This window comes from Nicotiana tomentosiformis, chromosome 2 (assembly GCF_000390325.3).
Source record: "Nicotiana tomentosiformis chromosome 2, ASM39032v3, whole genome shotgun sequence".
Lineage (NCBI taxonomy): Eukaryota > Viridiplantae > Streptophyta > Magnoliopsida > Solanales > Solanaceae > Nicotiana > Nicotiana tomentosiformis.
Window position 1 is genome coordinate 140945198 of NC_090813.1, and position 15812 is coordinate 140961009.

General features: G+C 35.6%; 1 protein-coding gene across 1 annotated transcript; it reads right to left on the reverse strand.

The window, feature by feature from the left end:
• Positions 1–3405: 3405 nt before the first annotated feature.
• On the reverse strand, positions 3406–9048 carry LOC108943191 (uncharacterized). Its single transcript, XM_070196179.1, has 2 exons — positions 8455–9048; positions 3406–7818 (listed from the first exon to the last, which is right to left on the reverse strand). Exon 2 carries the CDS (start codon positions 7705–7707, stop codon positions 6697–6699), a length of 1011 nt encoding a protein of 336 aa, XP_070052280.1. The 5' UTR covers positions 7708–7818; positions 8455–9048; the 3' UTR covers positions 3406–6696.
• Positions 9049–15812: the final 6764 nt, after the last annotated feature.

Genomic DNA, 15812 nt, shown 5'->3' on the forward strand with positions numbered 1-15812 from the left:
CACCTTCGAACCAGTATATCAATATCTTATTTGAAATTCAGTTCAGTATTTGCAAATACTTATAGCCAAACTAGTATATTTCATGCCCAAACGGTATTTAAATCAGACGTGTGCATCGTTTCAAAACTTTCCTTTGGGGGGCCTTGATATTCAGAATTTAGACTATATAGATTTTATGCAACCAACACATAGAATTGGGAAATTATTTCAGCACCTGATATTATTGAAGGAACAGGGTGAGGGTATATTCAGAAGTGACATCTTTGTCCAAAATATTCTATCTATCTTACAAAATACTTTCAGAACTATATTTTTCATACTGCTTCCAACTGTTCCAGATGCCAATATTTGTGAATTTAACAGGTCTCAGAGTCATGTATCCACCATCTTTACTCTACACCATGTAAACTAAATAATTGCAGCATTGCGTGTCTACTGAATTTGGTTTCTTCCAAATAATGGGGCTGATCTTGCTATTATAAGATGAAGGCTCAAATATTATTTTGCCTCCAGATGTTAATAACAAGTGTTTAAAAAGTTATCTGATGGATAAACTTATAAAATAATTTTTTCTCACATCAAAGTAACTAAACTACGTGCGAATTGTTTAAAGTTACAAATAATTCAGGCGATGTGCTATGACATGTGTCAAGATATGTAAATTACACGTCAGAAATATATCTCTGCCGTTGATTATACAGGTCATTCTCAGCACATAGGTCAAGTATTTGAAAGTCAGTAACATAGTTCAGTTAGCTTGGTTTTTTTCCTTCTTCTAGTATATGAGTTAACTAGAGGTTTCATACAGGTTTTTCTGTGTGTCAGAAGGCTTGTCTACACCAATGACAAAGGGGAAATAGTTAAAGGAGTCTGCTCCAACTTCTTATGTTAGAATCAAGGACTCCCTAAACCTTAAACAATGTTTAGCTGCATTGGTCTTGTTTATTTGATCTTTACTCCAAAGAGTAAATTAAAGAGAGATCGCTCGATTTTCCAGCATATATAGACCAGAGTTCAACTGAACATTTCTTAACGAACATACGATATATATGCTTATAGCCATGCACTTACTTTCAAATGTTAATATTTCAGTGCCAAAGGATCCCAATGCTACTGTTATAATGGTAAATATTGCCCGGTGCTAGCTCCTTTGTTGTCACTATCAGAGCACTTTGCTCCCCTTCAAAATGGTTAAGCATAGTATAATTAGACTTTGAGATCTTTTCATCTTGCAGCTTGCCACTGGAACTGGTATTGCTCCTTTCCGTGGATTCTTTGTTGAAAATGTTCTTTGAGAAGCATGAGGATTACAAGGTACACCAGAGAAAACTATTAGTATCCCATCATCTTTCATTCTTTGTTTCATGAACGCATTGAGAAAGGAAAAGGCTTCATTGAGTATTTTATCTACTCACAAGCAATTAGAATCGATAAAAGTGGAATTGGAGATGTGTATGCGGTAAAATTGGTTAGTGATTGTTGTACGAATTAAGAGGTGACATGCGGAGCTGAAGACAGGTAGGATGTTAGTCGGAAAATAGTCAATATTGGTTGCAAGCATGTGGCCAGTGCTAGATGAATCATTGAATCCTGAAGACAGAGTAGTCGATAACAAAGATTCAAAGTATTGACATTGGGTAGCATTCAATGAGCAGCTGTTACAATGAATATCTGGATTTATAGCCAACTGTTATGCAATCATCAATGACAGTTTTATTCGCATTCAAGAGAAGCTTGATTTGGGGATCTTGTCTCCCTAAATAAAGCTATAAATAGGAGAATTAACATCTATTGTAGACATGAAACATTCTGTACACAAAAGCTACATTCTGCTTTCAAATAATAAAATTACTTACCTTCTTTTGTACTTGATACTGTTCATACTACTATTTCCAGTGAAGCTTATCATACCAGCAGGCTTGTATTTCTTTTAAGTTATCTTTACATTCTTGATTTCATTCTCGTTTATTTCATATTGTTGTATCAAATTAATTCACGTATCTATAAGCCACGCTATAAATTTAACTGTACTGGTTTACGGGTAAACAGTTTTGCGCCCACTGTGGGACATAGAAAATTGTGTAATTGCTCTGATCCATTCATATGTTACTAACAAATTTTGATTCCTTGCTTAGCAAAAGAAAAATCAGATATGGCAACTAACGATGTCAATAATGTCTACAATGTTGGAGCACACAATGAACGTGAAGATGTGTTCCATCGTGATGATTCAACCAGCGAAACTCGTAATGAAGGAGATGAAACAACTCCGGTTCGCGAAGGTTAGAATCCTCGACATATGAGGAGTCCAACTCTTGATGATGCGGATGATGAACATGTTGTTGAAACGGTCAAAATTTTGAGAGAACAACAAAGAGCTATTATTGTCACACCTCCTTTTTTCAGAAAGGAATTTTTTCAATTAAAGTTATATTATTGAAAAGAGATTATTTATTTTAATTTTAAGAGTCGCAACTTGGAATAATTAATAAGGTGTTCCAAGACACCATTTATTTGAAATCCCAAATCAAGAAAATTTTGACTATGTTAAAGTATGCGAAACCATAAGACCGAGTAAGGAATTTTGTTAACCCAGGAGAAGGTATTAGGCACTTCCGAATTCCGTGATTTTAGCACGGTCGCTTTACAGTTAAACTCGACTTAGTTATCTTATTCTTACATGTTTTAGACCTATTGTGCATTTTACCTTTTACCGCTTTTGATTTTATTTTAACTAATTTCGATTATTTATGGATTTATTTCAAAAACAAGTTACGATGTCGTAAACTTGTTTGTTTTATTCACATTGCAAATCACGCAACGTGAAACGCACCCGCGATTTACAATATGTTTATTATTGTTATTTGAAGTTGATTGGTCAAGTCACATGATTGAACGCGCACTTGAACTTTGGATTTACGTATCATAGATATATCGCGAGAACCGTACCCATAACTATGAAATTTATTATAACATGCCTAAGAGCATACTAGCAATTGTAAGTTATTCCTCCTAATTTTGAGATTGTTGTAAGGCATGCGAACTATGGAATGAATTTGTGGGAAAGGGTGTATGATTGTGATGCTATTGGGCTTGACAAGATTTATTTTTGGCCCAAACTAAGTGTAGTATCAAACAGCCCCCGAAGCCTCTTAATTCAAGGTCCTCCCAACGGCCCAAGTTCTTCTCCCTAAGTCCAAACTTTATTTTTCAATCTCGGTTAGCAGACATGGTTCATCTTCTCCTTAACACATTTCAATTGGTTTTATCTCAAACTTAATAAATGAAACAGCACCTTCTGATACCAAAATCTAGGTACCAAGCCAATGTAACAGTGTAATCGAGCAAAATAAAAATAAGAGAAGAACATAAGAAATAAGAAGAGAGAGGCAGAATTGAGAGAGATGAGGGAAAAAAGAGCTCAGATCCAATATAATATTCTGAATGGTTTACATTTTGAATGCTTGCTATTTATAAGACTAAAACATGCTAAAGAAAATGCAAAAGGTAAATGTTGAAATGTAAAAAAGTGTGACTCAAGTGATAACCCTTTTTTCCGCCAAAACATTTAACTAACTTTCAAAATCCTAATTGCCAATTTGTGTATCAATACCCCCCGGTTGAAGAACACCCTTGTCCTCAAGGGTGAAGGAAGGAAAGCGAGCCTTAAGTGCAGACGCGAGCTCTCAAGTGGCATAGGATGCATCCAAACCTGTCCATTTCACAAGGTACTGGACAACAACCTTATTGCCTTTCTTTATCAACCTCCTCTCAAGGACTTGCTAAGGAGTGGGGCAAAAACGACTGGCCAAATCAATCGCCGGAGGATGCACTATCTCAGCAGGTATCTCATGACAAAATTTAAGCTGGGAGATGTGAAAAGTAGGATGGATCAGAACTTCAGGAGGCAGAAGCAACTTGTAGGCAACAACACCAATCTTTTCAACAATTGGATATTGGTCAAAATAGCGAGATGTCAATTTATGGTAAGGGAAGGTGGACAAGGAAGATTGTTGATAGGGCTGAAGCTTCACATAGACCCAGTCACCTGCTTGGAAATATTTGTCAGACCTATGAGCATTGGCCTGGGACTGCATTCTCTGGCCATCAGTTTGTGGGTGGAAGGCAGTAGAAGTATTCAAAGTGACACCCTGAGTAGTGAGGAATTCCTTCCAAAAACAGCTAATAAAGATGGGATCGCTGTCACTAGTAATAGAAGCAGGGAATCCATGGAGCTTAAAAATCTTGTCCATAAAGATGGGAATAAGGGACTGTGCAGTGTAGGGATGAGACAAGGCAATAAAATGAGCATGCTTAGTTAGTCAATTAACTATGACCCATATAACATATTTGCCTTTAGACTTGGGGAGACCTTCGATGAAATCCATGGTGATGTCAGTCCAAGGAAAAGCAGGTATGGGCAGGGGTTGTAGAAGACCAGGAGAAGCCCTAGTATCATATTTGTTTCTTTGGCATACAGAACATTTATGAATAAAGTTGATGATATCATTTCTGATCCCCTTCGAATAAAAATAAGTGAGCACCTTCCTAGTGGTAGAATCAATCCCAGAGTGACCACCAGAGGGAGAGGAATGCCAGAGAGTAAGGATTTTGGATCTCAATGCAGCATCATTTCCAACCAGTAGTTTCCCTTTCCTTCTAAGCTGGTCATTCAGCCAGGTGAAGTTTTTCTGAGGATGTTGTTGTAAGGAAGCAATAAGAGACTGAAGCTCTAGATCAGAATGCCAACTTGCTTGGATTTCTTTCCATAAATCAGCTTGGACTGAAGATACCATCATCACCATGAGTGTTGCACCTTGAACTCTAGATAAAGCATCTCCAACCACATTTTCTTTACCCTTTTTGTATTGAACTTCAAAATCAAATGGCAGAAGTTTGGCTAACCATCGGATTTGGAAATCAGTGTGTAACTTTTGCTCCAATAAATACTTCAATGCCTTCTTGTCAGTTGTGACAATAAAGTGCTGGCTGAGAAGATAATGTGACCATTTGGTCACAACAAAGACCAAAGCTAGGAGTTCTCTTTCATAAATAGATAGAGCAGCATGCCTAGGTGCTAGGCCTTTGCTGGTGAAAGTTATGGGGTGATTATTCTGCATAAGGACTGTTCCAATGCCAGTGCCACTGGCATCAGTTTCAGCAACAAAATGTAAGGAATAATCAGGCAAAGCTAGGACAGGTGCAGTAGTTAAGGCTAGTTTAAATGCAGAGAAAGACTATGAAGCAGCATCAGTCCATAAGAAGCTGTCTTTCTTCATCACATCTATCAAAGGTCAACTGATAAGGCCACATCTCTTGATGAATTTCCTGTAGTAACCAGCCAAATCAAGGAATCCCCTCAATTGTTTAACATTGACAGGGGTAGGCCACTACTGGACTGCTGTTATTTTTCTTGGATCAGTAGCAACACCTTGAGCTGAAATGAAGTGACCTAAGTACTCCACACTTGGCACCCCAAATACACACTTAGAATGTTTGGCCAAGAGGTTGTTCTGTACCATCAACTTGAAGATTGTTTGTAAGTGTAGGACATGATCTTGCAAAGTCATACTGTATACTAGGATATCATCAAAGAAAACAAGTACAAACTTCCTCGAGAACTCCTAAAACACATGATTCATCAAGCATTGAAAAGTGGATGGGGCATTGGTGAGGCCAAAAGGCATAACTAAGTACTGATAATGTCCCATGTGAGTTTTAAAAGTAGTTTTTGAAACATCCTCAGGAACCATTCTGATTTGGTGGTATCCGGATCTAAGATCAATCTTAGAAAATATAGAGGCACTTGTTAATTCATCTAGCAGATCATCAATGATAGGGATAGGAAACTTATCTTTAATAGTGCACTGATTCAATTCTCTGTAATCAATTCATTTTTGCCCACCAACACTATAGGTGAAGAAAAAGGGTTGTTGCTATATTGTATGACCCTTTGTTGCAGCATCTCTTTAACTAGCTTTTCAATTATGTCTTTCTTCATGGAAGAATATCTGTAAGGTTTAATGTTGACTGATTTGGTTCCTGGATGTAAAGGAATTATGTGATCAAATGCACCCCTTTGTGGTGGCAGTGTAGTAGGTTCTGAGAACACCTCTTTGTAGCTATCAAGGAGCTCACTGATTGGTTGAGGTAGTGTTACATCATCAGGCAGATGCAAGGCATGCAGAAGCCCTTCATCCTCAGCATCAGAAGAGGGAATATCAATCATGACTTGCAACATAAACAACTAAGCCTCATCACCTTGATATCTGTTAACAGCCTTAGGACTAGAGAGTCTACAATCTTCTGATACTCCCTACAAAATGTGTTGCTTACCCTGATAATTAAAGGTCATGGTGAGGGCAGAGTAGTCCATTGTGACTGGACCTAATGTCTTCATCCATAATGCTCCTAATACCAGATCATATCGACCAACTGGAAACACAATAAGATCTGACATATAAGTAGTGCCTTCCAACATCCACTGGAAATTCTGTACCACCCCTGATGTTGCTTCCAATGTATTGTTTCCCAAACTAACATCACTCAGCTTAGTAGGTAAAATAGTGCATCCTAGCTTCTTTGTTGATGCAGAGTCTATGAAATTATGGGTACTACCCCCATCCAATAGAATTTGAATGGGTCGTTTGCTACTATAACCTGTTACATGTATAGTTTGAGCTCCCTGAATACCAGCTAGAGCACACAATGAGATGTGTGGGTGATCACCCTCAACAGTAGTCCATTCTTCAGGAGGTAGTTCAACATCATGCTGAATGTTTCCTTCTTCCTCAGAGGAGACTTCCGATGACTCAAGCTCCAATACAAACATATGTTTAGGAAGATTACATTTGTGGCAAATCGAGTATTTTCATCACAGAAATAACATAGTCCTTGTGCCCTCTTTGCTTGCATCTCAACTGGAGATATGGTCCTTCTGTTCCTAGGTACTACAGCATTGGTAGCAGCAGATAAGGTCAGCCTTGGTGCAGGTACCACTGCTTGGTATGATGTATTGCAAACAACTGGACTCTCATAAGAGTTTCTCCTTGCAGCAGCATAAGCAGTAGAGTGTTTGTGAACTCTGGCATTTGCAGCTAGAGTAGCTTCAGCAAGTCTAGCTAACCTGTAGGTCTTAGCTAGTGTCTTAGGCTCGTGCATCATGATAGGATGCACTAATTCCTTCTTCAAACCACCAAGGAAACAAGAGATAGCCTGCTCAACTGTTAGATTGCACTGAGCCACTAATCTATCAAAAGCAAACTGAAACTCTCTTATAGACCCCGTTTGTTTCAATTGTTTCAGTTCAAGCATAGGATCAGAGAAGTCACCACTAAAGGTTTCGATGAGCTCAGCTATGTACTCATCACACACAAGTAAATTCCTACACTTAAGGTAGGATTGATGCCAAGCTAATGCCTCATCATCGAGGTTCATAGCCACTAATCTCACTCTCTGATTGAGAGGAGTTTCATCCTCTGAAAAATATTGTTCAATTCTATACATCCATGTCTTCATATTCTCTCCATTGAAAGGAGGAAAAACCAAGTTATGATTTCGGGTAGCATTAACACAGTAAGGATTGGGACCTAGAATACCCTCACTTGATTGGAGCACCTTGTCCCTAGCAGTCAAGGTAGACGCATTATCCTTTGTTTGTTGACTCAATTGCAGACCATCGAAGGAGTGTTTGAGAGCAATCACCATCTGCAGAAGTTCAGCATGACGTTTTTCCAAATCATCTCTTAATTCCCGCTGTTTTTGTGCCAATTCTGCTCGCAGATCTAGCTGCTAAGTTGCTAGATCCTCATACTGCTCCTGCAAATCCATGGGTTGGTTACCAGTCACAACATCAACAGGTCGTCGTGGGCCCATCATCTACCAAACTATGATACCAATTGATATCAAAATCTAGGTACCAAGCCAATGTAACAGTGCAATCGAGCAAAATAAGAGAAGAACAGAAGAAATAAGAAGAAGAGAGAGGCAGAATTGAGATAGATATGAGGGAAAAGAGAGCTCAGATCCAATATAATATTCTGAATGGTTTACATTGTGAATGCTTGCTATTTATAAGACTAAAACATGCTAAAGAAAATGCAAAAGGTAAATGCCGAAATGTAAAAAGTGTGACTCAAGTGATAACCACTTTTTTCGCCAAAACATTTAACTAACTTTCAAATCCTAATTGCCAATTTGTGTATCACTTTCCTATCACTATACATTGATTTTAAATTCACAAAAAACTAAAAATATACATCTGACCCAAAAGGCTCAACAATCAAAACAACTGATAAGGAAAATTAAACCACCAACAAATCATCGAAAACAACTAGACACAGAATATCACAATAAAATTCATACCAAACAAAGCCAACAAGGATTATACAATTTAAAGAGATATGACAGGAGCATGGCAATTAGCACTACAGAAACTAAAAAGAAGAAGCGGACCATTGTATTAAATCTGAACTTTTGAGTTTTACAACAGGAAAACTCCAAAGCAAACAAACGTACAACAAATGCTCTGTTCCAAATGAACGTGAAACAGTAAACTCCGATTGAAAATTTGTCCGGAAATTGAACCATGACCGGAATTCGAACGGAAAACTCGTCGGTGACGACCTCGAGCACAGAACTTCAACGTGATTAATGGAGGATTTTGGAGCTGTTTTAGGGGCGTTTTTGAGGCGGTATTTCAGCTAGTTTTGAGCTGGAGTTTTCAGGCTACTCCCATGGCTAGAAATGGAGTTTTAGTGGTGACTTTTGAGAGGTGTAGATGCTGCGTTTTTTTTTTTTTTTGAGAAAGGAAGAAGAAGACCAGCAGAGGTTGCTCTTAGGCAAGAAGAAGAAGAAAATCGCCCTATCTAAACCCAGATCTCTTTCATCCTTTACCCTCTAACTCTATATCTATCCCCTTTTTTTGTGTGTTATGTGTGTGTGTTGGTGAGGTAATTAGTGTGCGAGTGAGATATGTGCATGTACAATGTGAGTTGTGAGCTGTAAGGGGAATGCCAAAAATGAGAATCAATTCCGTTGAGAAGAAACGTAAGCCATTTTGGACATAAGAAATTTAAAAAAAAAAAAAAAAAATATTAAAGAGGCGTTTGTTTGTAAAATTTTCAATTTTCGTATATTTTGAAAATTTTTGTTAAAAATACTTTTTAAAATATTCACTCACAAAAATTTAAAAATAATTCAAAATTATATTCATGACCAAACAAAACTTTAAATTTCAAATATTATTTTTAAATTTTTTTTCCTATTTTGAAATTTTAAGATTCTTATATCCAAACGCCCACAAAGTTAGATTGCCAAAGTCCTCTGCACAGACTGAATGAACGTTATGTATATCCAAAATGTAGGCATGTGAGTTAAAAAGAAAACAAAAGAGTGCCTAGGTGTAAAGAAAAATGGAAAATTGCCAGGAAAGTGGCGTGAATCATGTTAATTGATCTTGCCAAATTTGTTACGGTAAAGAAAAATGGAAAATTGCCAGGAAAGTGGCGTGAATCATGTTAATTGATCTTGCCAAATTTGTTACGGTAAAGGTCCAAATATACCTAACATTCGAAAATAGTCTAAGAATAATCCTTATTATACTATTAAGTTATCTATATTCCTCTATTCACACTTTAGATTCAAACATACCCCTTATTTAGACGGAGGGACACGTGTCATCATCATATTGGCCATTTCTAAATATCTCCTAATTAATTAAAAAGTAATTTTCTAAAGTAATTTTTTTGTTGCTGTAAAAAGTGGAAAAAATGATTTTTTTTAACTAAAAACTGAAAAAACGAAAATATTTTTTTTCAGTTTTTACAAAAAAATTGCTTTAAAAAAAACTAAAAAATATTTTCTAAAACAATATTTTTGTAAAAACTGAAACAAAAAAGTAATTTTCTAAAGAAATTCAAAACTGAAAAAAACTGAAATTTTTTAAACTAAAAACTGGAAAAAAAAAAGAAGAAAATGTTTGTTTTTTCAGTTTTTACAAAAATATTGCTTTAGAAAATTACTTTTCAATTTTTTGTTTTTAGTTTTTACAAAAAGAATTCCTTTAACTGCCCGTGTCTACTTCTTGAAAACCTAAACGGGCAAGGTAAGCGTATCAAGAGAAAAAATTATTTTCAGTTTTTTTAAAGCAATATTTTTCTAAAAACTGGAAAAAAATATTCAGTTTTTTCCAGTTTTTACAAAAATATTTCTTTAAAAAATTGCTTTTCAATTTTTTTTTCCAGTTTTTACAAAAATATTGTTTTAGAAAATATTTTTCAGTTTTTTTAAAGTAATTTTTTTGTAAAAACTGGAAAAAAAATATTTTTGTTTTTTCAGTTTTTTTCAGTTTTTACAAAAAAATTATTTTAGAAAATTACTTTTTAATTAATTAGGAGATATTTAGAAGTGGCCAACAGGATGATGACATGTATCCCTCCGTTTAAATGAGGGGTATATTTGAACCCAAAGTATGACTGCAGGGGTATAGATAATATAATAGTATAACGAGAGGTATTGTTAGACCATTTTCGAAAGTATAGGAGTATATTTGGCACTTTGAGGAATTTGTTAAGGTAGAATCTTGCAACGTGACACTTATCCATTAGCTCATTTGTTTTGTTAATCTTTTTTTTTCCTTTTGTTGTAATTGATAAAATAAAAATGCCACTGCTACTCAATTAAAATAACAAGATAAAAATTCTAACTATGTAGTATTTATTTGGTAAAAGCATCTAACTTTAAAATTGCACTAAACTAAATAAATAAATAAAAATTGAAACTTTTCTTTTTTTGTAAAAGAAAATAAAACTTATACTAAAAATGCGTCTTTTTTTATCATTTTCAATTTTTTTAGTAAAACCCGTAAAGTGTCACTTTTCGTCATTACGTAACGACATATTTAACGATACAATAAAATTTAAGTAACAATCAAAACAAATATTATATTTAAAGTAACAATACGATACAATACAAAAAGTAACCACCCTCCAAACAAATGACAAAAGGACGTAGATACGACTTCAAGCTACAATAAAATGATGACTTTGATTTCTCAAATTAAAAATTGTACTACTATTTCTTCACCATATTTATTATGTCGAATATTTATTTTAAAACAAGAAAATCAAATTAATTGGAATACCTTCTAGAACTTTTAAACCTTCTATCAAATGTCTTTCTGAAAATCTAAACCAAGTCGTCAATTATTTTAAGAATGTTATGAATATATTATATTATGGATGTTCATTTAGTATTCCGTTGTAAATAAGCTTCCTGAAGAAACTTATCCATACGAGACTCCGTCGTAAATATATTTATCTATTTAGTACTCTATTGGAAATAAGCCTCCTGAAGAAGTTTATCCTTTCGGTACTGCGTTATGGATAAATATTACTCATGGTAGATGATTATCTATATTTGGTACAGTAGCAGCTTACACAGCAGCTTAGAGTAGCAGCTTACACAATAGCTTGCTTTCTTCTATAAATAGAGGAGAATTCAGTTCATTATGTACATAAGTTTGAAGTTTGAATAATATATCAATTTCTCTCTATACTTGTCTTTACTTTACAGTATTTATTTTATAGCACGTTATCAGCACGAGACTCTGCCATCTCGAGAAAATACTTTGAAAGTATCAGAGGTACGAACTTTCTTTTTCTAAATAATGTCAAATCTTTCTAAACTTGAGTTTGTAGCCCTCGATATATCGGGCAAAAGCTACATGTCTTGGGTGCTTAATGCTGAAATTTATCTTGATGTGATGGGTTTGGCAGACACCATCATGGACAAAAATCAAGCATCAAACCAAGACCGTACCAAAGCAATGATATTCCTATGCCATCACCTTGATGAAGGCTTGAAAATAAAATATCTCACTATTAAAGATCGAGTCATACTGTGGAATAATTTGAAAGATAGATATGACCACCTGAAAATGGTCGTTCTTCCACAAGCACGTTATGATTGGACTCATCTAAGGTTACAAGATTTTAAATCTATCGGTGAGTAAAATTCTGCTATGTTCAGAATTATTTTCCAATTGAAACTATATGGTGATAATATTACTGATCATGATATGTTGGAGAAAACTTTCACCATTTTTCATGCCTCGAACATGCTCCTGCAACAGCAATATCGAGAGATGGGATTCAAAAATTATTCTGAACTTATCTCACATCTTCTTGTAGCCGAGCAACATAATGGGCTATTAATGAAAAATCATGAAAGTCGACCTACTGGTTCTTATCCATTCCCTGAAGTGAATGAGACGAACTTCCACCAAGCTAAATGTGGAAGAGGACGTGGACCCAGTCGTGGTCATGGCCGTGGTCGGGGAGAAAACTCTAATTGTGGTAATAATAATGCACCAAAGAACCCTCCTCACCACCAGTAGTAAAAAAGGAAGGAGCAAAAGCATGAAGCGGTGCAAGCAGCAAAGCCAGAAAATGCATGTTATAGACGTGAAGGAAAATGGCACTGGTCACGTACATGTCGTACGCCAAAGCACCTGGTTGAGCTATATCAAGCCTCCCTGAAGAAGACAGAGAAAAATGCTGAAGCAATTTTTATTTCTGAAGATAATTTAGACTTCATGCATTTGGATGTAGCTGATTATTTTGCACTTCCAGAATGAGAAACAAGTCATGTGATCGGTAGTGAATCTGTAGAGATGTAAATATTTTAATTTTTGTTATTTGTAGTAGATAGTATGGTTATGTAATAGTTGTACATAAATAAAAGTTATGCTTTGATAATAATGTTTACAATCATATTTATTTTGTTTATGTCATTTTGAAGAATATGGATAATCCTCAAATTATGTTTGGATCAAAGACCAATCATGAAGATATTTGTGTAATTGATAGTGGAACAACTCATGGCATATTCAAAAATCAGAAATATTTTTCTTATTTGCATAAGGAAAAAGTAAATGTTTCTACAATTTTTGGTAATATAAGTTTGATTGAAGGCTCCAGAAGAGCTATTGTATTTCTGTCTAAGGGAACAAAACTTATTATAGACAATGCATTATTCTCCTCCAAGTCCCGAAGAAACTTGTTGAGTTTTATGGATATCCGTCGAAATAGGTATCATGTTGAGACAATAGATGAAATGAACATGGAATATCCTTGTATTACAAAGAATATTTCTGGCGAGAAATGCATTGTAGAAAAGTTACCAACTTTATCTTCTGGCTTATACTATTTAAAGATTAGTACAGTTGAAGCACACTCTATCGTAAAACGGAAGTTTACTGATTCAAATACTTTTGTGCTTTGGCATGGCCGTTTGGGCCATCCTGGATTAATAATGATGAGACGAATTACTGAAAATTCGAGTGGGCATCCATTAAAGAACCTGGAGATTCTTACAAATAATGAATTTTCTTGTGATGCTTGTTATCAAGGCAAAATAATCACTAGACCATCACCAATGAAGGTTGGCATTGAACCCCCTGCCTTTTTAGAACGTATACATAGGGATATATGTGGACCTATTCACCCACCAAGTGGGCTGTTTAGATATTTTATGGTCTTAATAGATGCATCTTCCAATATGGTCTCATGTGGGCCTACTATCATCTCGCAACCTGGCGTTTGCAAAGTTATTAGCCCAAATAATTCGATTAAGGGCACAATTCCCAGATTATCCTATAAAAGGCTATTCGCCTTGATAATGCTGGAGAATTCTCATCTCAAGCTTTTGATGATTATTGTCTATTAGTTGGGATAAAAGTTGAATATTCTGTAGCTTATGTTCATACTCAAAATGGCCTTGCGGAGTTATTTACTAAGCGCCTGCAATTGATAGCAAGACCACTACTTATGACAATAAAATTGCCCACTACTGTTTGGGGCCATGCTATCTTGCATGCAGCATTACTTATTCGTCTCAGATCGACACATTATAATAAATATTCTCCGTCACAATTAGTTTTTGGTCATGAACCAAATATTGCTCATCTACAAAATTTTGGATGTGCTGTATATGTGCCAGTAGTACCACCATAGCGCAGTAAGATGGGCCCGTAGAGAAGGTTAGGAATATATGTTAGGTTTGAATCACCCTCTATTATTCGCTATCTTAAACCATTGACGGGAGATTTATTTACTGCTCGATTTGCAGATTGTCGATTTGATGAAATAAATTTTCCACAATTAGGGGGAGAGAAAAAGGAAATCAAAAGAGAAATTGTGTGAAAAGTTTCATCATTATCTCACTTTGATCCACGTACCCCTATATGTAATCAGGAGGTCCAGAAGATCATCCATTTACAGAATATAGCAAATCAAATGCTAGACGTATTTACTGATTTGAAAAAGATAACTAAGTCACATATCCCTGCAGAGAATGTGCCTATCCGAATTGATGTCCCAGCAGGACCATCTACTAGCATGAGAGCTAGTGAACCTATAGCACGCCTGAAGCGTGGTAGGCCTGTGGGTTCTAAGGATCGAAATCCTAGAAGAAGAAAAATCGACAAATGATCAAAATGATATTATGAAGGGATCTCCTGAAGAGACCCAAGATCTGATTAGTTATGAGATTCCTGAAGAAATTACTGAACCCGAGACTCAAGTGAGCGAGGAACTTTTAATAAGTTCTACTGGTGATGGAATTAATTTAAATCGATCTGAAATAGTGGTTGATAATATTTTTGCTTATAATGTTGCACTTAACATTATGCAAGATAGTGAGAATTTTGAACCCCGATCTGTCGAAGAATGTCAACAAAAATCTGATTAGCCAAAATGGCAAGAGGCAATTCAATCAGAATTGAATGCACTTGCTAAAAGAGAGGTCTTTGGACTAGTAGTCCAAACACCTGCTAGTATAAAACCAGTTGGTCATAAATGGGTTTTTGTGCGAAAAAGGAATGACCAAAATGAAGTTGAAAGATACAAGGCTCGCCTTGTCGCACAAGGATTCTCACAACGACCTGGAGTCGATTATGAAGAAACATATTCACCCATTATGGATGCCATAACATTTCGATATCTCATAAGTTTAGCCTTACGTGAAAGGCTTGAAATACATATGATGGATGTGGTTACAACTTATATGTACGGGTCACTTGATAATGAGATTTACATGAAAATCCCTAAAGGATTTAAAATGCCTGAAGCATATTCGAAATCTCGGAAAATGTATTCAATCAGATTACAAAGATCTTTGTACGGTTTAAAGCAATCAGGGCGCATGTGGTATAATCGCCTTAGTGAATATTTACTGAAAGAGGGTTACATAAATTATGTTATTTGTCCATATATTTTTATAAAAAAAAGGGCATTAAAATTTGTTATACTTGCTGTTTATGTTGATGACATAAACCTTGGTGGAACTCCAGAAGAGCTCCAAAAGGCAATTGAATATCTTAAGAAAGAATTTTAGATGAAAGATCTTGGAAAGACAAAACTTTGTCTTGGACTGCAAATTGAACATTTAGCAAACGGGATCTTTATGCATCAATCTGCCTATACATAAAGGGTCTTAAAACACTTTTACATGGACAAAGCGCACCCATTGAGTACACCAATGGTTGTTCGATCACTTGAAGTGAATAAGGACCCGTTCCGACCTCCAGAAGAGGATGAGGAACTCCTTGGTCTTGAAATACCCTATATCAGTGCAATTAGCGCACTAATATATCTTGCTAATGCTACAAGGCCTGACATAGCATTTTCTGTTAATTTACTAGCAAGATATAGCTCTTCTCCTACTCGGAGACATTGGAATGGGATTAAACATATTTTACGATATTTAAAGGGAACTCTTGATATGAGTTTGTTTTATGCTAACAAAGGTAG

What these genes read in the sequence shown, in the direction of transcription:
- LOC108943191 (XM_070196179.1), bottom strand. Translation starts at nt 7,707, where the DNA reads ATGGTGATTGCTCTCAAACACTCCTTCGATGGTCTGCAATTGAGTCAA.